At 45.0% G+C, this 27868-nt stretch overlaps 1 protein-coding gene across 1 annotated transcript; it reads right to left on the reverse strand.

The window, feature by feature from the left end:
• Window positions 1-416: 416 nt before the first annotated feature.
• Window positions 417-14788, reverse strand: TMEM254 (transmembrane protein 254). The gene is made up of 4 exons (XM_069753103.1): window positions 14614-14788; window positions 10038-10141; window positions 3840-3899; window positions 417-878 (listed from the first exon to the last, which is right to left on the reverse strand). The coding sequence occupies exons 1-4, from the start codon at window positions 14698-14700 to the stop codon at window positions 761-763; spliced, it is 369 nt and encodes a 122-aa protein (XP_069609204.1). The 5' UTR covers window positions 14701-14788; the 3' UTR covers window positions 417-760.
• Window positions 14789-27868: the final 13080 nt, after the last annotated feature.

The following is a 27868-nucleotide window of genomic DNA, read 5'->3' on the forward strand; positions in this document are numbered from 1 at the left end:
TTTAAAAAACCCCTCATAAAATAGCTTTAAAATAACAAACAAATGGATGCTTTCATAACCTCTACTCTGCCCAGGTATCCCAACAGTCTCTGTACTTCCTGTTCATTATGAACAAGCATTTTCCTATATGCTTAGTGGCTGGACATCCCCTTTAAGTATACAGTGTTGAGATCCAGTTGGGCAGCATATCCTATGACATGTTCGGTATGTATAACTTGACAGTTTGGCATCAAGGACATTGAAGTTATACCAGTAAACAGACTGGAAGTCCTCAATGTAAGTTCTTCCTTTATGCCTAGATTCCCCAGCTTTATTCGGTAAATGGCGCATCATATGACAATGTGCTCAATCTTTTCTGGAGTTTTTGATACAGAAAAACAAGTTCACAGGTTGGACATCAGGATAGACAAAACATGTATATTAATCAAACTACAAAAATCACAGTTTATTCTTTAGGTTCCAGAATCAGCTGATACATGACATGCGATTAATGGTGGAAAGAAAAGCACCCACATTCATCCCACACAGTTACACTGGTACGTCTTTATAGCTACATCACACGGTCACAACTCTCATGGCATTTCGGGAACTTTTCTGGGGTGACATTGGACCGTAACTGGGTTATTATGCTGAATGACTTGGAAATGAAGAATTTTAGTAGGGTTTTACATGATTGGTCCCTGAAATCAATAAAGGGTTAACTTTGTATTAACCCAGAAAGCACATTGTGTTCGTTCACGGTACAGTCTTTTTTTCCAGTTTATCTCCGTTTCTTTCCTGGCTTGTATGAAAGGAGGAGAGAGAGAGAAGCAAATCCGAAAAGGAAGGTTTGTACAAACCACAGCACCCTGGTTCCAGAGTCGGTGATCCCTTTAGAACTGGAAAAAGAAAGATTTCAATTAAAGTTCCATCTATAAATAATATTGACCAAATGTAAAATAAAATGGATCCATTATATTTACTGTTTGATTTCACTAATTCTGTGTTTTATTCTGTATAATGGCGTTTTGGCTCAGAGAAGCCAGCATGTGAATGGGGAAACAAGGCAGCAGCAAGCTTTATCCTGCTGAAAGTTGTTCCTATTTTATTGCAGATATATGTACTTGTGTTACCTTTACAGAGGATTTTATATCACTTTCATATTCTTTTCATATTCCATACGCACCCAGTCTACAGACCCTACAGAGGTATGCTATGTACAGATAAGCAAAATAATGAGCAGGACTCTGGGCCATTGGCCTTGTCAGTATCCGTAACCTCCAGAAGGGACCCTTGGGAACCACCTACCTGCCAGAATGTTTGGCACCTCTTGATATGTTAACCTGGAACGTCGTCATCATTCCCGTGTGACACACACGCCATTGTGCCAGACCTACTAATCAGAATGGGCACCAGGGATGCCAGCAGGTAGGTGATTTGCATGGCTCCCATCTAGGGCCACAGAATGCTGCGTGGCCTCTGGACCAGGGTCCTAAGAACAGGTTCCATCATCTCTAGTGATAAGAATTGTGTTGCTGAATCAATGAGATGTTTTACTAGAACATGCTGCCATCTAGTGTGCACGTTGTGTAATGGCTCAAACGATGTTTCCTATTTGTAAAAAAAATAGTGGGGATTCAAGAGGAAATCTAAAAACAAGAATGGACTTCCAATTAAAATGTTGTGACTCGAGCATCGGGGTAATATATTGTCTGTGTAGCAGACATGTCATTTGTGGTTAAGTACAGTTACCAAATATCCCTATGTAATCACACTGTATACTCTGCTAGATCACACCGCACCACATGACTGTCTTGTGTCTTCTAAGGAAACGGAGGAAAGGTGCAAAGGAATGTCTCAGGCAATGCCATCGGTGTAAGTATGTCCTGTTTGGATGCAGAAATTGTGTGATTACATTAGAAGAATTGGCAGGTGCAAAATTTTCTAGAATATGTGAATAAAAACCGAAGGCGCATTATTCTGGCCTAGAGCTGGGGCCATAATAGGATGGAATAGTGGCGGTGGGGAACGTCCCTGCACATCATGCTCCCTTTGCAGAGGAAGGTTCACTCACACGTCACTGCTTTACCTGTATGGGAAAATCAGTCTGCAGTTCATTAGTGATTTTTGCATATCTGAGTTTGGGCGGCGTCAGTTTTTAGGATATATGCACATGTTGCGGATTTTGCTGCAGATCCGCAGCGGATTTGACGCTGCGGATCTGCAGCTGTTTTCCATGCATGCATTTTACAGTACCATGTAAACGTATGGAAAACGAAATCCGCAGTGCACATGCTGCGGAAAAAACGTGCGGAAATGCAGCGGTGTTTATTCCTCAGCATGTCAATTCTTTATGCGGATTCCGCAGCGGTTTACACCTGCTCCTCAATAGGAATCCACACAAAAACCGCGGCAAATCCGCGGGTAATCCGCAGTGCTCTTTACCTTCTGATTTTGCAAAAACAGTGCGGGAAAATCTGCACACCAATCCGCAACGTGTGCACATAGCCTTACCCTCAGAGATCAGTTTTTACCAGCAGAGTTTGGGGCGACGTCAGTTCTTATCAGCAGAGTTTGGGAGGAGTCAGTTTTTACCATCAGAGTTTGGGAAGAGTCAGTTTTAACCATCAGAGTTTCGGCGGCGGCAGTTTTTACCAGCAGAGTTTGGGGCGGTGTCAGTTTATACAAGCAGAGTTTGGGCGGAATCAGTTTTTACCAGCAGAGTTTCTGTGGCGTCACTTTTTAACAGCAAAGTTTGGGCGCCGTCACTTTTTACTGGCAGAGCTTCATCCGTTTCTCTCGGGTAAGAAATAGTGATGAGCGAATATACTCGTTACTCGAGATTTCTTGCCGCAGCTGAATGATTTGCATCTGTTAGCCAGCATAAGTACATGCTGGCTAACAGATGTAAATTTTTCAGCTGCAACAAGAAAAACTAAACCTCCGAGCACTAACAAGTACTCTGAGGACACCCTGAGCATGCTCAGGAAATATCGAGTAACGAGTATATTCGCTCATCACTAGTAAGAAACAAACAAAAAGAAAGTTTCTCTCTCTTCTCCTATCGTCCGTAAAACATGGACATCATATGGATGGGTCTGAGCGCTATTGGATTTTTCCTCAGACCCACAGACTTGCGTTGCCAATTTTTATTTTGCACACAGATCAGGCATGTTGCTGCAATTTTTTTTCATCCTGGGAAATATCCGGGACATGTGTACGGCCCCATTCAGTATCTTAGGCATGAGTACTATATCTGTGAAAAACACGGCGAGCGCTCAGATGTGAAAAACTGATGTCTGAATGAGTCCTTAGTTAGCATCCTAAGGCCTGTCCCACACGTCCAGATAATTCCGGTACCGGAAAAATCGGTACCAGAATTATCCGTGTCCGTTGTGTCCACGTGGCACATCAGTGTGGCACACGTGCGGCATCCGTGTGCCGACTGGGTACCACACGCACCGTGCAGGAGACAGCGCTGCAGTTAAGCGCTGTCCCCTGCATCTGGTGCTGAAGCCGCCATTCATTTCTTCTCTCCAGCAGCGTTTGCTGGAGAGAAGATATGAAAAATTTTTTTTTTTTTTTTTTTGGCGTTTATAAAGAAGATCCCTGTCCCCAACCCCCTCCTGTGCGCCCCCCCCCCCCCCCGCTGTTAATAAAATACTTACCCGGCTCCCTCGCTGCTTCCTCTCCTCGCCGCAGCTTCTCCTGTATGAGCGGTCACGTGGTGCCGCCCATTACAGTGATGAATATGCGGCTCCACCCCTATGGGTGAAACCGGCATAAGATAGAGTGTGAAGCCCCCGGACACAGCGAACAATAATCAGTGACCACACACCGCTTTCCAGCTCTATACTGACCTGCAGAGGCGTAAGCTATATAGAGCTTCAGCACTGTGAATGGCCCACGATACCCCGTATCTGAAACAAGAGAGAAAGCTGTAAGGATGGCAGAATAATAGTAATACTGACATGTACAGGCACTGCTGTGTGAGTCGCTGTGCACACAATACCAGGACACTGCATGAACAGCAATAGCCAATTGCCCCATTATCAGGGTATGTGCACACATTGCGGATTTTTCCAAGCGGATTCTACAGAATCCGCAGGTAAAACGACCTGCGTTTTACCTGCGTTTTCACACCTGCGATTTTCTATTATGAAATGGGTATAAAACGCTGCGGAATCCGTACAAAGAATGCTGTGGAAAATAAACCGCTGCGTTTCTGCGCGGACTTTTCCGCAGCATGTGCACTGTGGTTTTGGTTTTCCATAGGATTACATGGTACTGTACACCGCATGGAAAACTGCTGCGGATCCGCAGGGCCAAATCCACAACGTGTGCACAGACCCTCACAGCTGTGGTGCAAAGAGACCACAGGGCAGTCAGGCAAATGTTTGGGTCCGGAGACCTCCAACGATTGCTCACCCCCCACCCCCCCGACATTCTGTTCCTGCAAATTCATCAGGATGTATTATCCTGATGTACTGTGGTTAATGACCGTAATTCACACCTTATAGTGTGTCGTCATGTAGGAAAGGGTTAACTAGCCGGACTACAGTAACTAAGATTGTGGCGGGGCCTCCAGGAATGTGGACTGTGCTCCCAAAGTTTATCAATCAGCTATCTTTCATTTTTGTGTCCATATTGGAGGTTGTTACAAGAGGCCAAAGAGCAAATCTGTTTCCACAGGCTAGAGAGCCGCAGTGGGGGCTGTGGTCACTTCTCTGTCATGGTGTCTGCTTATCAAGGATGTCACATGGCTCTGAAGGATTTATTGTGGGGTAATCAGATTTTGCCATGCTAGTCACTATTTTAGGCCGGAGTCACACTACAGCGAGATATGGTCGAGTCTCGCAGGTTAAAACCAAGCTCTGGCACCGGCACTCTGGAGCGGAGCGTGCGGCTCCATGTATTGCTATGCGGCCACACGCTCCGCTCCGGAGTGCTGGTGCCAGAGCTGGGTTTTAACCTGCGAGACTCGGCCGTATCTAAAACGCTATTGTTTTTCCAAGGAAAATATTACATTATGTACAACAAAGGATCCTAAGTAGGTATTAGGCACCGATGTGAGCGGAGCCCTGTAGATATTCCTGTACCCTCCACCTCTGAATCCGCTATACACAAAATACCAGGGCAGAGAGGATATCCTCCACTAATTAGAAAAGGGACAGAATCTGTTCATAAACGAGCTGTGCTCAGTAGAAGCCCGTACTACCTCAGCTGACCGAGAAAAAGTGTCACGTTCACATATACGACAAGAAGAAATTCATTATTCTGTCCTACTGTAATGATGGTAGCACATGATGTGGTCTTATGGGCACAACAGAGTTAATGTATCAAACCAATCAAAGGAGGGTGTATAAAAAAACAAAACAAGAAAAAGACGGTCCAATTCTGATCCAGGAAAAGTGTGACAGTTTCTTTCTCACTTGTCATCTGTGTGCCGTCTGTGCACAATCCATACTCTTACTTAATCGCACAGAATTGTAGTGTATCCATGAACATCGGATGTCCTTCTGATGCCCTGTTCGGCATGTGATATTTTAATAAATATATAAATGGAGGGCACCGCAAAAATACAACAAAGATTGGAAGGTTCACTGTGGGCTTGTGATTAAACAAGAAGAAAGAGCAAGAAACAGATCATGCCCACATAGACAGGAACACCTCCATATATAATCCAGTATCAAAAATAGTTTTTATTATTAAATTGGCAAAAAACTCAAGACTGCACATAAGTACACACACAAAACAACAACACAAGAACCATTAAAAACACTTAAAAAATGCAAACATGCAAGAAAACATGTATATATATATATATATATATATATATATATATATATATATATATATATATATATATATATATATATATATATATATATATATATATATATGTCATATCCTAGAATGAGGAAAATGACAGCCCACAAAACATGTGCTTCCAACAATAAGGATTATATATGGAGGTGTTCCTGTCTATGTGGGCATGATCTTTTTCTTGCTCTTTCTGCATGTGATATTTTACTCGCACTGTACCGATTCCAGAGTGAAATCACAACATGTTGCAATTTTATTCTCATGCAGAATACATCAGAGAAACAAATACCCAGATCTGCACAGCCTCATTGAATAACATTGGTCTGAGTGCAATCCGATTTATATAGCAGATTGGACTCGTCCAGTTTATACCCCAGTGTGAGCGAACCCTTACCAAATATCTGGCCTTGCTGCACTTTACCAACCAACAACACTACATATGCCAATAAGCCAAGAGCTTGGATCTGCTAAACTGACCGATGCTTTATGGCACAGAAAATGCCCATTCTCTCCTGGAACTTTATCCCTTTTCTTTTCTCATTCCATTCCTGTTTGAACTGTAGGCAACACAGTGGATCAGTGGTTAGCACTATATTGTATATAGAGCAATACTGTGGCTCAATGGTTAGCACTGTATTATATATATACGACAAATGGTGGCTCAGAGGTTAGCACGGTACTATATCTAGGAAAGCATGGTGGCACAGTAGTTTGAGGTGTATTATATTTAGAGCAGTACGGTGGATTAGTGATTAGAACTGTACAATGTTTAGGGAAGCACAGTGGCTCAGTGGTTAGCACAATAGTTTTGCAGCTGTGGTATTGGGTGCAAATCCCACCAAGGACAACATCTACAAGGAGTTTGTATGTTCTCCACGTATTTGTGTGAGTTTCCTCCTACACTTCTAAGTCTAATAGGGAATTCAGGTTGTGAGCCTCAATGGGGACAGTGATGATGTATGTGAAGTGCTGTGGCATCAATGGTGCTGTGTGAATAAAATAAGTACTAAATAAACAACAAACATATTTTTCTAATTTACAGTATAAATCTATCCACAATGGTGTGACTTTTCCTTTACCTTGTGGGGATTCTGTGGTCCATGATGTTGGGAACTCATTTCAGAATTCTAAGTTTAATATTAACCAGCCGGCTCAGTAGGACAAGAATAGACCCACCACCCGCTGTTTCATGGGGTTTCAGGACAAAGGCTGCATTGAGGCGGCACCAGGAGCAGAATATTTAGTGCCAAGACTAGCATCAGATCCTAGTATGTGAATCACACGTCCCTGGGAAGAAGTGAGGTCCCTGTGGCCAAGTACACTGACGGTGGGAACCGAAACACACATCAAGATTTGCTTTTGTCACCCAAAGCCAAAAGTAAATTTAGCTTGAAGAAGTTAAAAGTCCTTCTGTTATGTTCTCTATTCCTTTATACAGTACTTCTGTTCTGGGCTCAAAATACTCCATCAAGAATCCCCCTAACAGGGAATTTTTTTAATGGTCAAAATTACAACTTTGCAACTTACTTGTTCCCATTGCGTTATGGGACCGCGTTAAACGGACAGCGTTGCACGGCGAAATTAACGCCATGCAACGCGGCCGTTAACGCGCCCATTCACGCTAATGGGAACGCGCTTCACTAGCGCGTGCCATGTTCGGCACGCGCTAGCGACGCGCCAGTGATTCCTGGCGCGCCGCGGACGCTGCTTGCAGCGTCCGAGGCGCGCCCGCGGTCCGTTCCCCGCTCTCGCAGATCGGGGATCTGCGAGAGCGGGGACGTTACCGCGACCCCGACCGCAGCCCCATAAAAAACTTTGCGTTAGCGCAATCCGCTAGCGCTAAACAGATTGCACTAACGCAATGTGACCCTAGCCTTATTATAAATATTCTCAGTTCTCAAGAACACAGGGATTTATTATTCTATTTCTTACAACGTGTTGCGTAAGTTACCGGCCGCCACTGCAAATTTGCAGAAGTGGCCAAACACCTAGGACTTGACTCATCAAAGCTTTCATGCTAGAATTCTGGTGTAAAAGCTTTGAAAAGTTGCAAAAAACCTCTGGTGTGTGCCTACATTTTGTGTCTTTTGGAGTCTTCACACCAGTTTCTCCCAGCTCTGCCGAAACAGGTGGAACTGGGGAGAGATGGGGCACAGCAGGGGAGTAACGCCACAATCTGTCTAATTCAAGATAAGATGCGGTTTTTCCCAGAAATCTCACTCCAGTATCCGATGGAGATTTCAGGCATAGCGCAAGGAGGCACACGCCGATCGTCAGATGCTCCAGATTCATGAAGGGGCTTGCTCCTCTGCATAAATAAGGAGCGTCTGACTCCAGCACACCCCTCATTCATAATGGATTGCCACCAGTCCTTATAAGCACTTTCCCATTGAGCCTGTAAGCGGTTTCCCATATAGCCTGTGAGAGCTTTCCCATAGAGCCTGTGAGAGCTTTCCCATAGAGCCTGTGAGAGCTTTCCCATAGAGCCTGTAAGCGCTTTCCCATAGAGCCTGTAAGCGCTTTCCCATAGAGCCTGTGAGAGCTTTCCCATAGAGCCTGTGAGAGCTTTCCCATAGAGCCTGTGAGAGCTTTCCCATAGAGCCTGTGAGCGCTTTCCCATAGAGCCTGTAAGCGCTTTCCCATAGAGCCTGTGAGAGCTTTCCCATAGAGCCTGTGAGAGCTTTCCCATAGAGCCTGTGAGAGCTTTCCCATAGAGCCTGTGAGAGCTTTCCCATAGAGCCTGTGAGAGCTTTCCCATAGAGCCTGTAAGCACTACGCTGAGGCTTGCAGGAATCGCTCAAGCACACTCTTATCTCCCGTGCTTTCCCATAGAGCCTGTAAGCACTTTCCAATATAGCCTGTAAGCGCTTCCCCATAGAGCCTGTAAGCACTTTCCAATATAGCCTGTACGCGCTTCCCCATAGAGCCTGTAAGTGCTTCCCCATAGAGCCTGTACGCGCTTCCCCATAGAGCCTGTACGTGCTTCGCCATAGAGCCTGTAAGCACTTTCCCATAGAGCCTGTAAGCACTTTCCCATAGAGCCTGTAAACACTACCCTGAGGCTTGCAGGAATCGCTCGAGCACACTCTTATCTCGCGCTTCCTGCCAGATCCAGTGCCGCTGTGCTCCTCCGATGCTGCAGCAGCAAAACTGTCTCGGAGCAGCAACAGAGAACACAAAGTCCCAGCCAGCAGAGCGCTCATGCCACTGGTCTAAGCTGTCAGTCAAGGAGCTCACAGAACGGGCCGCCAACCAAGATGCCAGAGGCTGGGGAGCGGTTTGCATGTGTGATTCCAGCCTAGAAGTGGTAGTACGGGATTAGAAAGACTTAACTTCTTTATTCCAGGAAAAGCGCCACCCTATAGGCCACGTTCATATGACGATTTTCATTCTGAGAGCTGGAACAAGATGACATGGCGCGGACAGCACGCAGACCAAGGTGACTCAGGCTGCTGAGATCAGTGTTGGTTTTTTCACAGACCGAATCTGCGCGTAAAAGATAAATCGCAGCATACGTCGGATGAGATTTACCTATTCAAGTCTATAGACCGGATCCCATATAGATCGTCTATGTAGCATCTGATTCTTACAGATACATCCCAGTTATTCACATACAAAACCGTATTTGATCTTGTACATTTTGAAATGTATATATGCCATGTGGATGTAAGAAAAGGGTCCAAGGCTGCAACATGGATGAAAACCAGCCAAGTTTCTGGATGAACCTTGGACTATCTGAGTCTGGTCCTGCAGCCCAACGCCCATGAACTTCTGCTTGGAAGGTTGCAGTCCCATTCTTGTAATCAGGGACAACCTCTTAGCCCCCCTTGGCGTTGCTGCAAGTTTTAGCCTTTTTGATGAACTTTTTTTTTTTCTCACATTTCGTGGACTATAATTTTTTTTTCTTTTGATGACAGTCTTATGGAGATGATTAGATTTTTTCGGGATTGGGTTGTGTTTGTCATTGGGTACATTTTGGGGTGTATATAACAAACGTTTACTAACTTTTTATGGGAAGGAATATTGAACAGCCAGAGAGTTGGCGACGTCTCTGATTTCACTGAGCAGGCAGCAGTCATCTTCCGCATCCATCCAGATAGAAGCGGTGATCAGGAGGCGCCCATCTTACTGTAGGTGGTGTGATGCTGTAGTTTAGATGAATGAATGCTGTTTCCTCTAGGAATTGGAATTCTTTCCCCAGCAGAAGAGCCATGAATTAGAAGAATACATACCCGTAATACAAGACAATGTAGTAGTTCTTCACCATGTACTGCGTGAAGGATCCTACCGGCCCCAGCTGTTCATAAGGGACTTCAGCCGGCCAAAAAACTGTCCACTGCAAAGAAGGGAGAATGTGAAAATCACCATTGCGGTAAATGAGGTGTCCAAGCCCTTCATGACGTGTCCCGGATGGAGCCAAGGAGTAACCAGTCTGAACCAGCTCAGATTGTGGAGGTTTAATCCACTGACTCCACCTCCTCCAGCATAGCTGTGGGACAGGTGGGCTGTCGTAGCGGCTGATGGCTGTCATTAGGCTGCCATCTTAGGACTCCCATGGCTTAAAATTTACTATAATAACACCACACTACAAAAGCATTCTGGTGTATCGTCTCAGGATAAATACCCCTAATACAAATGGAAAAATTAGTTTAAAAACCACCCAAAACAAACCATAATAGCTACGGCTACATCATTAACTATTTAGGTTGCTTTCACACATCAGTTTTTTTGCTGTCAGGCACAATCCGGTGAATTTGAAAAAAAAAAACAAAAAAAAAAACGGATCCAGCAAAAGTTGCCACCGGATCCGTTTTTTTTTTTAACTGAGCATGCTCCAATTTTTTAGGATCCGCTTAGCTATATCAGCTAGTCGGATCCGTCGAAAAAAAACATCCGTCGCATCGGTTTTTCACAATCTGCGAAGGATCCGGTTTTTTTTAACATTCAATGGATTGTGCCTGAGGGCAAAAAAAATGATGTGTGAAAGTAGCCTGAGAGCGTCAGGGTGTTTGGAGCAGGCTCACGAGCAGAGCCTGCCTTACCCAGGGCAGATCCTGGCAATTACCTTTACCTGGAGACACTGATTTTTACAATATCTAGCAATATTTAAGCAATACTGTATATCAGAGCTGGGCAAGGTGCTTCCTGCAGGCCCTCTGGCTGTTCCAGTCCGGCCCGCAGACTGAGACTGCTCACACAGTATATAGGAGGCTATGTGGGAGCTCACACTGTATATAGAGAAGCTATATGGGGGTTCATACTGTATATACGGGGCTACTTATACTGTATATAGGAGACTATGTGGGGCTCATAATATATAGGAGGCTTTGTGGGGGCTCATACAATATATAGGGGCTATGTGATTGCTGATATTGTATATAGGAGGCTTTGTGAGGGCTCACAATGTATATAGAGGCTATGTGGGGATCACAATGTATATAGGAGTTACTCATACTGTATATAGGGGTTATGTGGGGGCTCATACTGTATGCAAGAAACTATGTGGGTGTTCACACTGCATATAGGAGGCTATATGGGGGCTTATACTGTATATAGGGTGCAATGTGGGGCTCATACTGTATATAGGGGCTATGTTGGGGCTTGTACACTATATAGGGTGCTATGTGGTGGCTGATATTGTATACAGGGGCTATGTGGGGGCTCATACTGTATATAGCAGGCACTCATACTGCATATAGCAGGGCTCAAACTGTATTTACAGGGGCTATATGAGGGCTCATCTAAATATATACTTAACTTGTAATGTCTTCACATCCTGTTCCGTCCAGATGTGCCTGAATCCCAGAATTCCAAGCGGCGGAAGTTCAGTGACCGCCATATTGGGACACCCAAGTGATGGGTGCCTCAATATGGAAACTGCTGGTGTTACCAGCCTCTGGCACGGTACCACCAGCGGAATACTGTAGCACCACACACACACTGTATACGCCGTACGCACCACACACACTGTACACATCCTCTTGCGCGGTACCACCAGCGGAACACCGTTGCGAACACGCCGCTGTCGGAATCAGCCGAATGATTCACTGACCGCCGCCATCTTTGTACAGGAGGAGCGCATGCAAAGTTTTAATGTGACCACTGCTATCTGTCTGCACAAAGATAGCGGTGGTCTGATTTACTGCGCCTGCCCTAATTACACGCAGGTGCAGAGAATCATTTGGCTGATCCCGGCGGCAGATGCGCGACGTGTCTACAGGCAGAGGAAGCCGGTCACATTAAAAGGGTTTTCCCACAAATGAAAGATCATTTTAAAAATTGTATGTGTGTGAGATCATGTACGGAGCATACCACATCTCCTGGGCAGGGGAGGAAGCAAAAGACCATGCTGACATTACAGCAGGAGATCACAGAGGATTCATTTTGTCAGGTAAAATATTTCACTGACTGCTTTTAAACAATATTTTACCTCACAAAATGTATCCTCTACGATCTCCTGCTGTAATGTTAATATTGTATTTTGCTTCCTCCCCTGCCCAGGAGATGTGGTATGTTCTGTACACGGTCAGACAATTTTTAAAATTAAATTTTGTTCGTGGGAAAACCCCTTGCACAGTGGTGGAGAAAAAGAGAGCAGACAAGGGGGATAGCACATGGGGTACACTGGTCAAAGAAGAGATGACAAGAGAGAAGACAACAGATGGGGGAGAGAGACAGAGCACAGGGGGGAGACAGCTCAAACAGGACAGCACATGAGGGGAGAACACAGCACAGGAAGGAGAGAGACAGCAGACAAGGGGGATAGCACATGGGGTAGACAGGTCAAAGAAGAGAGCACAGAAGGGAGAAGTCAGCACATGTGGAAAGAGAGTGTGGATAGGTGGGTGAGCACATGGGGGGGGGGAGAGATTCTCAACACTGCAAAGCCTGCCCCCATCGTGACATTACCGCCCTCCATCTAGTATCTAATATATAATTGCCTAGAATACTACTTCCTGCAATTTGTGCCAACTTCCGTGGCTTTGTCCGGAGCTAATGTGCGGAGCTAATGTGCGGAGATAATGTGCGGAGCTAATGTCCGGAGCTAATGTCCGGAGACAAGTGACGTCAACAGTGTCCAGTGTCTGATTGGTTGCCGCCTGCTGCGAACGACCAATCAGAAACGTGCCGTACTGTGACACACTCCGCCCGCCATTTTGGTGTGATTTTTGAATTTTTACCTCACAGCAAGTTTCTACTGCGTGGAGGCGGGCCCAGTGACGTTGCTCTTCAAGCTCCTGCCGAATTTCGTCAAAAAAATGATAATACCATTTACCAAAACTATATATATTTAGTTGTGAAGTGGTTCAGTGACATTTTCACATCAATTTTGAACTTTTGTTTGGTGTTTTCTCCATATACTGCCTATTATTTTTGTTCTTTCTTACTATTATTTATTAATTGTATTATTCTTACATTTGAATAAATAAAGTATATATGGATTCTAGACTCCCGATTCTTTAGAATCGGGCTGCCATCTAGTTGTATATAAAAGGCTATGTGGAGGCTCATACTGTATATAGGGGGGCCTGCCTATAGTGGGGGCTAATACTGTAAATACAGGAGGTGTGAAGGGGCTCAAACTGTATATAAAAGGCTATATGGGGGCTTATACTGTATATAGGGGACAATGTGGGGCTCATACTGTATATAGGGACAATGTGGTGGTTGATATTGCATACAGGGGCTATATGGGGGCTCATACTATATATAGGAGGCTAGGGGGGTTCATACTGTATATAAAAGGGCATACTGTATATAAAAAGGGTATGTAGGGGCTCACACTATATAGGAGGCTAATATTTAAGAGGCTATGTGGGGCTCATACTGTATTTAGAAAGCTATGTAGGGTTCATACTGTATATAGGGGGCTATGTGGGGCTCATACTGTATTTAGAAAGCTATGTGGAGTTCATACTGTATATAGGGGCTTTGTGGGGCTCATACTGTATATAGGGGCTTTGTGGGGGATCATACTGTATATAGGGGGCTATGTGGGGCTCATACTGTATATAGGGGGCTATGTGGGGCTCATACTGTATATAGTGGGCTATGTGGGGCTCATACTGTATTTAGAAAGCTATGTGGGGTTCATACTGTATATAGGGGCTTTGTGGGGGATCATACTGTATATAGGGGCTTTGTGGGGCTCATACTGTATTTAGGGGTCTGTGGGTGGGCTTTTGTGGTATATAGTTGAATGTTAGTATACTTAAATCTGCTAAATATTAAGTGATATAATTCTTTTATATCAATTGTAATATGTTAATATTGAGCAGAATTAATTTCAGCCTACTGGTTCAGCCTCCACCACAGTCACGGTCTTACATGCGGCCATTCAGAAAAATTATTTGCCCACCCCTTCTGTATATAGTGCAAGCAATCACACGATCACAGGGTCAAGTCCCTTAAGTGTCACAGAGAAAGCGAAAAATACAAATCCCTTTGCCATCAGTTAAAAATAATGAGAAAATTACACATTTAGGATAAAATAGCAAGTAGGGAAAATTGGCTGCGTCCTTACGGGGTTAACAGGCAGCACCATTAATGTATTATTATACGTGTCCCCCACAGTGACTCCACGATATAAATCTATCCACAGCTGCCCCGGAGAGGCAACAAGACAGTCTGTGCGGACAGCCGCAGCTACAGAGGCCACACTGCGCACAGGCTCCTCCAGCGCTGACGGAACACCCCCAGAAGAGGGGACATGTGGTACCGTCCTCCCCGGCTGCGGCACCGCCGCGGTACAGGCAGCGCAGCCCCATCACCACACACCACAGAGCCCGGGCTGAGTGATCCGCTTACTGTGAAGTAGCCCATGGCCAGGGTGATGACGGCCATCCACAGGATACTGGCTCTCTGAAAGTAGGAGACACTGCCAGCTGATGCCATGATGCCACAGGGAAGCTGCCTGGCACACACTGAGCAGCACGGTAGTCGAGTGACGGGAACGCATTGGTCACCTTTTGCCTCCTTTGATACAATCAACCAATAGAGGCAAAGGACGTTCGGCCAATCAGATTGCATCACAGCTCACCGCTCGTCCCCGCGTAGTGATCTGTGGCCGCGCACCGTGCGGTGTGCTGTGCGAATAATGACAGGTTTGATTACTGAGCGAGTAATAGAGTGGTGGCCACAGATTAATATCTAGTATTGTGCCGCATGAGGACTATTTCATCTGTGTATTAGGCGTAGCTAGTCACGTAGGAATGTTTGTACACGGAGTGGCTTTCTGTGGGAGGCTGTGACTTCATGCCTCAGGCTGTTTGCATATGATAGGGGCATGCAGGGTGCTGCTGGGCACTGCTCACACCCATATACACACACAAACACACACCTCTGTACACATCTCTATATACACACTTACACACACACTTGTATTCACGCACCTGTACACATCTGTATACACAAGCACCTGTTCACACACATATACACACACACACACACACTTGTATTCACACAGCTGTACACATCTGTATACACACACACACCTATATACACACCTGTACACAAAAACACATCTATACACACACACCTGTACACACATACACCTGTACACTGTACATCCACACACTTATACACACACACCTGCACATACACACACCTATACACACAAACACACCTACCTGTACATACACACACCTGCACACACACCTATACATACGCACCTGTACTTACACCTGTACACACACGCCTGTACTTACACCCATGGGCAGACATCATTGGTGCAACCTGTGCAGCCACACAGGGGCCCAAGGGGTGAGGAGGCCCATTTCAACCTCCAAAGCAGGTGCAATTCTGCACTTTTAGGAGCTCTTGGGCTGCAAAGGTGCTATATATTGTTCTTGCACAGGGGCCCTTTTCTATCTGTGTCCGCCAGTGCTTACACCTGTACATACACACACACACACACCTGTACACACACACACCTGTACACACACACACCTGTACACACACACACCTGTACATACACACACACACCTGTACATACAGTACACACACCTGTACACACATACACCTGTACAGACACACACCTGTACACACACCTGTAAACACACCTGTACACACACACACACACACACACACCTGTACACACACCTGTACATACACACACACACCTGTACACACACCTGTACATACACACACACACCTGTACACACACCTGTACATACAGTACACACACCTGTACACACATACACCTGTACAGACACACACCTGTACCCACACCTGTACATACAGTACACACACCTGTACACACTGAGAGCAGTACAGAGAAACATCAGGCAGTCACCACACACTGCACAATAGAAAGAGGGCAAGCTATAGAGCGCTGCAGCAATGCTTCCAATTCCAAGTTCTTTCTCCCCTGGCATGAGGAGTTGTCGGAGGGGTTCTGGCAGTGAGGGACATTCAGCAGATGTCTGAGACTGCAGGGCGTAGACCCAAATCAGGGACTGACCCACTGAATCCAGAACGGTTTGGACTTATGGATTTATTCTTTGTCCATTCATTCATAGTTATAGCAGCCAGAACTGTCTCCTTTTTACAGAAACTTCACTAACAAAAAGTCGGCTGCTGGGAGCTGCCCCATATGGTAACATTGGTCCGAGTGCAATGCGATTTTTTATCGCATTGCACTCGGCCGTATTACGGTCTAGTGTGACCCCGGCCTTATTGTCAAACTACAGTGTTTTCTGTGAACTCATATAGGACTAAAACATAACTTTTACTAAATCAATTAAAATTAGTACCAAAAGTGCAAGGTGCAGACTAACAAACAAATAAACGTGTGGGCTGCGCTGTAAATTCACCTCATGGAGTCTCAAACCAACACCAACGCAACATACACAATATCCTCACAAGTAATCAAAATGCCCTCGGACGCAGATTAGAGGATATAATAGGCTTTAGCCACAGGTCTATACTCCCCTCTCTGTCCGCACTTTATAGGGTCAAGGAAACTTAATACACGGACACCCTATATGCAACGTGCTAGGGACCGGGGTTATAATCAATGGACACTCTGTAACACCGCATAATGGCATACAAGCCGTACCTCTCGCGTGTTAACCTAATAAGAGTACCTGTCCATACATAAGACTGGAAATAGAAATACAGAACGGTCTCACCCGCCCGGAACCGTGTATCAACTCCTTATTCGGTTCTCCTTCTGGCGGTGGACTCCTCTCCCGACGCGTTTCGGTAAATCCTCATCATGGGGTGATTACGGGGTTCATTGCATGTGTATCATCCAGCCGAGGCTACCATCCGTGTGCGTGCTGTTCACTTGCGCATCAGTCTTTTAATAAGTGCGCCTTGTTTGCCAACATCCGGTGTGTGCGACGCGTCATGCTGCTCACCTGACCAGATGTGACGTCATAAAAAAATATCAGCTGTCCAAAGCTTCGGACCGCTGAAAGCCGCGCCTCCTCAGGAGCGCAGAATGTACACTGCGCCTGCGCTCAATGGTAGGCACTGTGCACCGCTTCATATAGCCTGGTCTGGGCTTGTACTGAAGTCAGGTGCAATACATTCATTTTATATACAGCAGGGGGCATGTATCTTAGATGCCAACATCAGAAGCAATCACCTACACCCAGCCCTGACAATACCACTATTGTAATGTGCAGATTCACACTGATTGCGGTAAGACACTGACATATTTTTGGCTAGTGCGGGACGAACTATGACAGAAATACATAGAGTACAAATACTGGTTAATGTTCATGCCGGGGACACAGTAGGAAATAGTATTTGGAAAGCGCACAACAAATAGGCGCTAGATGAAAAAATATATTGTGTGTGGATAACGACAGAGATTCAACCTCAGGAGAAAGGGATGTTTGGAAAGTATAGGTAAAGTCTGAAAAATGGAGAACCCAGATAGAGAAAGCCTGCCATACCCCTAGGGTGCCCTATTCTCACTCTTCCCTACCTATCGCGGAGGTTGGCACCCTAGGTCCTGCGCAGTGGCGCCCCCAATCAACGGCGGCTCTCCCTAACTATACTCCCTGATACACCCTACATTATACGAAGGAAGTAAAAGAGCTGCTCATTTAGGCCGTAGGGGTGAACTGTATGTAACCAGAAAATCCATTTGCATTCTCTCTGGAGTATAAGCTGGTGCCAGTTACCTCCTCTGCCTGGGGGTTTTATCCTGTCTATACCTATAAATGTGATCTCACTGACATTCCCTTGGTGATGTGTATTCACGTGATTGGCTACAGAGGTGTCTTTCTTATTTTTAATGTCACGTATGTGTTCACATACTCTCCTACAGAACTTTCTCCTCGTCTTTCCCACATATTCCAACCCACACTCGCAAGTGGCTTTGTACACCACTCCCTCAGTTTGGCAGTTGATAAATTGCCTGATCTTGTATTTCCCGTCTGTGTTGTTGCTCACAAATGTCCTACTTGTCTGTACAGAGGCACAAGCCCTGCATCTGCCACACTTATAACACCCCGCTGGTTGCGATCCCAGCCACGTATTATTTTTATTATTATTAGGGACCTGGTAGTGACTATGGACGAGTCTATCTTTAATAGATCTCCCTCTACGAAATGTCAATTGGGGAGCAATGTGAATGGACTCCTTGATGTCCGGGTCCATACATAGAATCTGCCAGTGCCTCTGTAAGATTTTTCAGATCTCATTAGCTCCATTTGAGGACCGTGTTATAAACCGTGTGGTTCCTTCCTCCGATTTGTTTTTTTTTTTAACTACAAGGTCTCTACGTTCCTTTGTCAGTGATGATCTATACGCTTCATTTAGTATATGATCAGGATACACCTGTACATACACACACACACACACACACACCTGTACACACATACACCTGTACAGACACACACCTGTACCCACACCTGTACATACAGTACACACACCTGTACACACTGAGAGCAGTACAGAGAAACATCAGGCAGTCACCACACACTGCACAATAGAAAGAGGGCAAGCTATAGAGCGCTGCAGCAATGCTTCCAATTCCAAGTTCTTTCTCCCCTGGCATGAGGAGTTGTCGGAGGGGTTCTGGCAGTGAGGGACATTCAGCAGATGTCTGAGACTGCAGGGCGTAGACCCAAATCAGGGACTGACCCACTGAATCCAGAACGGTTTGGACTTATGGATTTATTCTTTGTCCATTCATTCATAGTTATAGCAGCCAGAACTGTCTCCTTTTTACAGAAACTTCACTAACAAAAAGTCGGCTGCTGGGAGCTGCCCCATATGGTAACATTGGTCCGAGTGCAATGCGATTTTTTATCGCATTGCACTCGGCCGTATTACGGTCTAGTGTGACCCCGGCCTTATTGTCAAACTACAGTGTTTTCTGTGAACTCATATAGGACTAAAACATAACTTTTACTAAATCAATTAAAATTAGTACCAAAAGTGCAAGGTGCAGACTAACAAACAAATAAACGTGTGGGCTGCGCTGTAAATTCACCTCATGGAGTCTCAAACCAACACCAACGCAACATACACAATATCCTCACAAGTAATCAAAATGCCCTCGGACGCAGATTAGAGGATATAATAGGCTTTAGCCATGGGTCTATACTCCCCTCTCTGTCCGCACTTTATAGGGTGAAGGAAACTTAATACACCGACACCCTATATGCAACGTGCTAGGGACCGGGGTTATAATCAATGGACACTCTGTAACACCGCATAATGGCATACAAGCCGTACCTCTCGCATGTTAACCTAATAAGAGTACCTGTCCATACATAAGACTGGAAATAGAAATACAGAACGGTCTCACCCGCCCGGAACCGTGTATCAACTCCTTATTCGGTTCTCCTTCTGGCGGTGGACTCCTCTCCCGACGCGTTTCGGTAAATCCTCATCATGGGGTGATAACGGGGTTCATTGCATGTGTATCATCCAGCCGACGCTACCATCCGTGTGCGTGCTGTTCACTTGCGCATCAGTCTTTTAATAAGCGCGCCTTGTTTGCCAACATCCGGTGTGTGCGACGCGTCATGCCGCTCACCTGACCAGATGTGACGTCATAGAAAAATATCAGCTGTCCAAAGCTTCGGACCGCTGAAAGCCGCGCCTCCTCAGGAGCGCAGAATGTACACTGCGCCTGCGCTCAATGGTAGGCACTGTGCACCGCTTCATGTAGCCTGGTCTGGGCTTGTACTGAAGTCAGGTGCAATACATTCATTTTATATACAGCAGGGGGCATGTATCTTAGATGCCAACATCAGAAGCAATCACCTACACCCAGCCCTGACAATACCACTATTGTAATGTGCAGATTCACACTGATTGCGGTAAGACACTGACATATTTTTGGCTAGTGCGGGACGAACTATGACAGAAATACATAGAGTACAAATACTGGTTAATGTTCATGCCGGGGACACAGTAGGAAATAGTATTTGGAAAGCGCACAACAAATAGGCGCTAGATGAAAAAATATATTGTGTGTGGATAACGACAGAGATTCAACCTCAGGAGAAAGGGATGTTTGGAAAGTATAGGTAAAGTCTGAAAAATGGAGAACCCAGATAGAGAAAGCCTGCCATACCCCTAGGGTGCCCTATTCTCACTCTTCCCTACCTATCGCGGAGGTTGGCACCCTAGGTCCTGCGCAGTGGCGCCCCCAATCAACGGCGGCTCTACATTATACGAAGGAAGTAAAAGAGCTGCTCATTTAGGCCGTAGGGGTGAACTGTATGTAACCAGAAAATCCATTTGCATTCTCTCTGGAGTATAAGCTGGTCCCAGTTACCTCCTCTGCCTGGGGGTTTTATCCTGTCTATACCTATAAATGTGATCTCACTGACATTCCCTTGGTGATGTGTATTCACGTGATTGGCTACAGAGGTGTCTTTCTTATTTTTAATGTCACGTATGTGTTCACATACTCTCCTACAGAACTTTCTCCTCGTCTTTCCCACATATTCCAACCCACACTCGCAAGTGGCTTTGTACACCACTCCCTCAGTTTGGCAGTTGATAAATTGCCTGATCTTGTATTTCCCGTCTGTGTTGTTGCTCACAAATGTCCTACTTGTCTGTACAGAGGCACAAGCCCTGCATCTGCCACACTTATAACACCCCGCTGGTTGCGATCCCAGCCACGTATTATTTTTATTATTAATAGGGCCCTGGTAGTGACTATGGACGAGTCTATCTTTAATAGATCTCCCTCTACGAAATGTCAATTGGGGAGCAATGTGAATGGACTCCTTGATGTCCGGGTCCATACATAGAATCTGCCAGTGCCTCTGTAAGATTTTTCAGATCTCATTAGCTCCATTTGAGGACCGTGTTATAAACCGTGTGGTTCCTTCCTCCGATTTGTTTTTTTTTTTAACTACAAGGTCTCTACGTTCCTTTGTCAGTGATGATCTATACGCTTCATTTAGTATATGATCAGGATACACCTGTACATACACACACACCTGTACAGACACACACCTGTACACACACCTGTACATACAGTACACACACCTGTACACACTGAGAGCAGTACAGAGAAACATCAGGCAGTCACCACACACTGCACAATAGAAAGAGGGCAAGCTATAGAGCGCTGCAGCAATGCTTCCAATTCCAAGTTCTTTCTCCCCTGGCATGAGGAGTTGTCGGAGGGGTTCTGGCAGTGAGGGACATTCAGCAGATGTCTGAGACTGCAGGGCGTAGACCCAAATCAGGGACTGACCCACTGAATCCAGAACGGTTTGGACTTATGGATTTATTCTTTGTCCATTCATTCATAGTTATAGCAGACAGAACTGTCTCCTTTTTACAGAAACTTCACTATAGGAGATCTTGTTTTTTTGTGTCAGGCTGTGTTTACACATTGCGATCCAAAAATGCATAAAATAAGGGGGGAAAAGCATAAAACACCAAAGCCAAAACACAACAATCAGGGAAAATTGTTATTGCATAAGGCTAGTTTCACACGATGCGGAAAAAAAAATGCTACAGGCTGCGTCCTACGCTGGTCGGCGCATTGTCAAAACGACACATGCGGCAGCATCCGCATACAGCCACACGACCTGCATACCTAATGATAAAGATAGGTACGCGGGCCGCATGCAGAAGTAGGCGGAGCTAGCGGCGGAGGTGCGGCCGAGGGCGGGGCTTCATGGAGGAAGTCCGCAGCCCGCCGCAGATCAGGTAAACGCTAATGTGAAACCGGCCTAAGGTTGTATAAACAGTGCAGAAAAAAATGCAGCTTTTATGTTACAGTTGAGCTCAAAAGTTTACATGCCCCGGCAAAATTTTTGCTTTCTTGACCTTTTTTCAGAGAAAATGAATGAGAACACCAAAACTTTTTCTCCACTCATGGTTAGTGGTTGGGTGAAGCCATTATAAGGCCAGGGTCCCACTAGCGTATTGCATCTAATGTGAGAGCATCGGATGCAATATGCTAATGACCCTCGGCTCCTTCTCGCAGCAGAGCAGGAGCCGAGTGTCATGCGTCTGTGCTCCGTTTCTCTCGCACAGGGAGGATCGGAGCACAGCTGCGGAGGACGCGGAGAAATTAATTTCTCCATCTCCACCATTGCTGGGGTCCGCTTACAACGCATATCACTCGGATGATATCCGAGTGGTGTGCGCTGTCTCACTCGCACCCATAGGCTTATATGGGTGCGAGTGAGCCTAGAGTTTTCCTCGGTCCGAGACAATCGCAGCATGCTGCGATTGTCTCGGACCGAGGAAAACGGCTGACAAAAAGTCAGCTGGTGGGAGTGGCCCCATATGGTAACATTGGTCCGACTGCAATGCGATTTTTTTCATCGCATTGCACTCGGCCGTATTACGGTCTAGTGTGACCCCGGCCTTATTGTCAAACTACTGTGTTTTCTCTTTTTAAATCATAATGACAACCCAAAACATCCAAATGACCCTGATCAAAAGTTCACACACCATGGTGATTTTGGCCTGGTAACATGCACAGAAGTTGACACAAATGGGTTTGAATGGCTACTCAATTGTAACATCCTCACCTGTGACCTGTTTGCTTGTAATCAGTGTGTGTACTTTATAGCTGAGTGAGTTTCTGGGATCCAGACAGACTCTTGTATCTTTCATCCAGCCACTGACAGTTCTGGATTGTGAGTCATGGGGAACGCAAAAGAATTGCCAAGGGATCTATGGGAAAAGGTAGTTGAACTGTATAAAACAGGAAAGGGATACAAAAAGATATCCAAGGAATTGATAATGCCAGTCAACAGCATTCAAACTGTGATTAACAAATGGAAAATTAGGGAAGCTGTACACACAAAACCACGGTCAAGTAGACCAACAAAAATGTCCACAACTGCCAGGAAAATTGTTCGGGATGCAAATAAAACCCCACAAATAACATCAGCTGAAATACAAGACTCTCTGAAAACTAGCTGTGTGGCTGTTTCAAGATGCGCAATAAAGAGGCACTTGAAGAAAAATGGGCTGAATGGTTGAGTCGCCAGAAGAAAGCCATTAAAATGCAAATGCCACAAAGTATCTTGCCTACAATATGCAAAACAGCACAGAGACAAGCCTCAAAACTTCAGGACCAAGGTAATTTGGAGTGATGAGACCAAAATGTAACTTTTTGGCCACAGCCATAAACGTTACATTTAGAGAGAGGTCAACAAGGCCTATGATGAAAGGAACACCATTCCTACTGTAAATCATGGAGGTGGATCATGGATGTTTTGGGGATGTGTGAGCTACAAAGGCACAGGAAACTTGGTCAAGTTGAAGGAAAGATGAATGCAGCATATTATCAGCAAATACTGGAGGCAAATTTGCACTTATCAGCCCAGAAGCTGCTCATGGGAAGTACTTGGACACTCCAACATGACAACAATCCAAAACACAAGGCCAAGTCAACCTGTCAATGGCTACAGCAGAACAAAGTGAAGGATCTGGAGTGGCCATCTCCGTCTCCTGACCTCAATATCATTGAGTCACTCTGGGGAGATCTCAAGCAGCAGTTCATGCAAGACAGCCCAGGAAGTTACAGGAACTGGAGGCTTTTTGCCAAGAAGAGTGGCCAGATTTACCATCTGAGAAAATAAAGAACCTCATCCACAACTACCACAAAAGATTTAAAGCTGTCATTGATGTTAGAGTGGGCAATACACAGTATTAAGAAATGGGGTATATGAACTTTTGATCAGGGCCATTTGAATGTTTTGGGTTATGATTATGATGTAAAAAGATAAAACACAGCAGTTTGACAATAAATGGCTTCACCCAACCACTAACCACGAGTGGAGAAAACGTTTTGGGGTTGTTATTCATATTCTCCGAGAAAAGGCAAAGAAATCAAAAATTCTGCCTGGGTATGTAAACTTTTGAGCACAACTGTATGTTTGAATACAGCCACTTCAGTGTTATATTTTTATTGCAATTTATATGGGTTTATAAAAAAAAAAAAATCACGCCATTTACAGATCATCATAAATAATCTGCTCGATGTGTTGTGCAGATTGTTACACTACCAAATATGGGTGACATTTGCTGATTTGTGTTTTTTTTTAAATTTTTTTTAAGTGCATTAAAATGTCATTATCATTTATTGTCAGTAATTTTATACTAAGGAACAAATCTGACATTTATTTTACCCCTAGACTACAGGTAGGAATACATCTCCTTCCTGACCTTAGACGTATCCATACATCCAGATTGGACAGAATTTCACGACCTTAGAAGTATGGGCATGTCCAAGTGATTTTACGCACACAGAGGCTGTGCACGCTTAATGACCGCCTGGTGTTCAGCTGACATGACAGCTGACACCTGGCCCTCACTGTCAGGAGTGGTGCCCGCATCACTCCCAGTATTTTAACCCTCTAAATGCTGCGATCAATATCGAACGCAGAATTTAGAAGGTAGGCAGAGGGATGGGGCTTCCTCTCACCACCAGTCGGCATTCCTGCAACATCATTATGAGGGAACATTTGTTACAATGGTGTCCTGATGACATCATGAGGACATCCGGGTCAGCAGGCTTTAGCAAGTTAGATCTAGCGCAGTGCATGGTCTGACAGCTTGTGTCATTGCAGACTGACAGGCTATAAGGTATAACAATGCTCCTTCATTGTGATGCTTTATAACTCCTATCAGACTGCAAAAAGTGAAAGTCCCATAGTGGGGCTAAGTTAAAAAAAATTACAAAATCACAAAATAAAAAAAAATAATAAAAAATGCACTGCCCAAAAATATAAAGGGAACACTAAAATCCCACATCCTAGATATCACTGAATGAAATATTCCAGTTGTAAATCTTTATTTATTACATGTGAATGTGTTGAGAACAATAAAACCTAAAAATGATCAATGTAAATCACATTAATATCCCACGGAGGTCTGGAGTTGAAAGGATGCTCAAAATCAAAGTGGAAAATGAAGTTACAGGCTGATCCAACTTCAGTGGAAATGCCTCACGACAAGGAAATGATGCTCAGTAGTGTGTGGCCTCCACGTGCCTGTATGACCTCCCTACAATGCCTGGGCATGCTCCTGATGAGGCGGCGGATGGTCTCCTCCAAGACCTGGACTAAAGCATCCGCCAACTCCTGGACTGTCTGTGGTGCAACGTGACATTGGTGGATGGTGCGAGACATGATGTCCCAGATGTGTTAAATCGGATTCAGGTCTGGGTAACGGACGGGCCAGTCCATAGCTTCAATGCCTTCAACTTGCAGGAACTGCTGACACACTCCAGCCACATGAGGTCTGGCATTGTCTTGCTTTAGGAGAAACCCAGGGCCAACTGCACCAGCATATAGTCTCACAAGGGGTCTGAGGATTTCATCTCAATACCTAATGGCAGTCAGGCTACCTCTGGCGAGCACATGGGGGGCTGTTCGGCCCTCCAAAGAAATGCCACCCCACACCATTACTGACCCACTGCCAAACCGGTCATGCTGAAGGATATTGCAGGCAGCAGATCGCTCTCCACGGCATCTCCAGACTCTGTCACGTCTGTCAAATGTGTTCAGTGTGAACCTGCTTTCATCTGTGAAGAGCACAGGGCGCCAGTGGCGAATTTGCCAATCCTGGTGTTCTGTGGCAAATGGCAAGCGTCCTGCACGGTGTTGGGCTTTGGACGTCGGGCACTCAGACCATCCTCATGGAGTCGGTTTCTAACCGTTTGGGCAGACACATGCACATTTGTGGCCTTCTGGAGGTCATTTTGCAGGGCTCTGGCAGTGCTCCTCCTGTTTCTTCTTGCACAAAGGCTGAGGTATCGGTCCTGGTGATGGGTTGTTGCCCTCCTACGGCGCCATCCACGTCTCCTGGTGTACTGGCCTGTCTCATTGTAGCGCCTCTCCAGCCTCTGGACACTACGCTGATAGACACAGCAAACCTTCTTGCCACAGCTCGCATTGATGTGCCATCCTGGATGAGATGCATGCTACATGCTACCACAACTGTGAAAGCACAACCAACATTAAAAGTGATCAAAACATCAGCCAGAAAGCATTAGTACTGAGATGTGGTCTGTGGTCCCCACCTGCAGAACCACTCCTTTATTGAGGGTGTCTTGATAATTGCCAATAATTTCCATCTGTTGTCTATTTCATTTGCAGAACAGCATGTGAAATTGATTGTCAAACAGTGTTGCTTCCTAAGTGGACAGTTTGATTTCACAGAAGATTGATTTACTTGGAGCTACATTCTGTTGTTTAAGTGTTCCCTTTATTTTTTTGAGCAGTGTATATTGTATTTTAATATTCTTCATTTATCCATACTTACCATACTTCAGCGCCTGCAAAAAACATAAAATAAACCGCATACTACCTGTCCGCCATAGTCCAATTAATAACGAGTTTCCCACGACGATCTCCCCTATAGAACATTGACATCGGGTGATGTCACTGCTCTATAGGACCCTCAGTAACACACTGACAGGAGACAATGGCTCCTGAAGTGCATCACTGAGATGTTACCTTAGGACAAAGTCTCACTTTATGGCACTTGCTGCGTGGGAAAATTTCTCATACAGCAATGCCAAAAGTGAGACTAGGAACTATTTTTTTTTACAGTGGCGGAGGAATACAGTGCGGAAGGATTCCTACCTCCCGTCATTGTATTCCTGGACCCCATAGAGAGCGGTCACAACAGCTGATGCTGCTGTTCTCCACGGGAGATCGTTGTGGGACACTCGTGGATTTCTGCGGACAGGGAGTATATTGGTTGTTTGTTATTTTAATCTTTTTTACAGATGACACTGGCTTCGGGGATCAAAGTGACAAGTAATGGTGAGTATGAACTCTATGTTTAACCCCTTCATGACCCAGCCTATTTTGACCGTAAAGACCTTGCCGTTTTTTGCAATTCTGACCAGTGTCCCTTTATGAGGTAATAACTCAGGAACGCTTCAACGGATCCTAGCGGTTCTGAGATTGTTTTTTCGTGACATATTGGGCTTCATGTTAGTGGTAAACTTAGGTCAATAAATTCTGCATTTATTTGTGATAAAAACGAAAATTTGGCGAAAATTTTGAAAATTTCGCAATTTTCACATTTTGAATTTTTATTCTGTTAAACCAGAGAGTTATGTGACACAAAATAGTTAATAAATAACATTTCCCACATGTATACTTTACATCAGCACAATTTTGGAAACAAAATTTTTTTTTGCTAGGAAGTTATAAGGGTTAAAATTTGACCAGCGATTTCTAATTTTTACAACAAAATTTACAAAACCATTTTTTTTAGGGACCACCTCACATTTGAAGTCAGTTTGAGGGGTCTATATGGCTGAAAATACCCAAAAGTGACACCATTCTAAAAAATGCACCCCTCAAGGTACTCAAAACCACATTCAAGAAGTTTATTAACCCTTCAGGTACTTCACAGCAGCAGAAGCAACATGGAAGGAAAAAATGAACATTTAACTTTTTAGTCACAAAAATTATCTTTTAGCAACAATTTTTTTATTTTCCCAATGGTAAAAGGAGAAACTGAACCACAAAAGTTGTTGTCCAATTTGTCCTGAGTACACTGATACCTCATATGTTGGGGAAACCACTGTTTGGGCGCACGGCAGGGCTTGGAAGGGAAGGAGCGCCATTTGACTTTTTGAATGAAA

The sequence above is a fragment of the Ranitomeya imitator genome, chromosome 2 (genome assembly GCF_032444005.1).
Source record: "Ranitomeya imitator isolate aRanImi1 chromosome 2, aRanImi1.pri, whole genome shotgun sequence".
Classification (NCBI taxonomy): Eukaryota; Metazoa; Chordata; class Amphibia; order Anura; family Dendrobatidae; genus Ranitomeya; species Ranitomeya imitator.

Excerpts from the sequence above, each read along its gene's own strand:
- TMEM254 (XM_069753103.1), bottom strand. The coding sequence starts at position 14,700 with ATGGCATCAGCTGGCAGTGTCTCCTACTTTCAGAGAGCCAGTATCCTG. Across the intron at positions 10,142-14,613 it reads TGGCCATGGGCTACTTCACA|TGGACAGTTTTTTGGCCGGC; the intron begins GTAAGCGGATCA and ends CCTTCTTTGCAG. Across the intron at positions 3,900-10,037 it reads TACATTGTCTTGTATTACGG|ATACGGGGTATCGTGGGCCA; the intron begins GTATGTATTCTT and ends CTCTTGTTTCAG.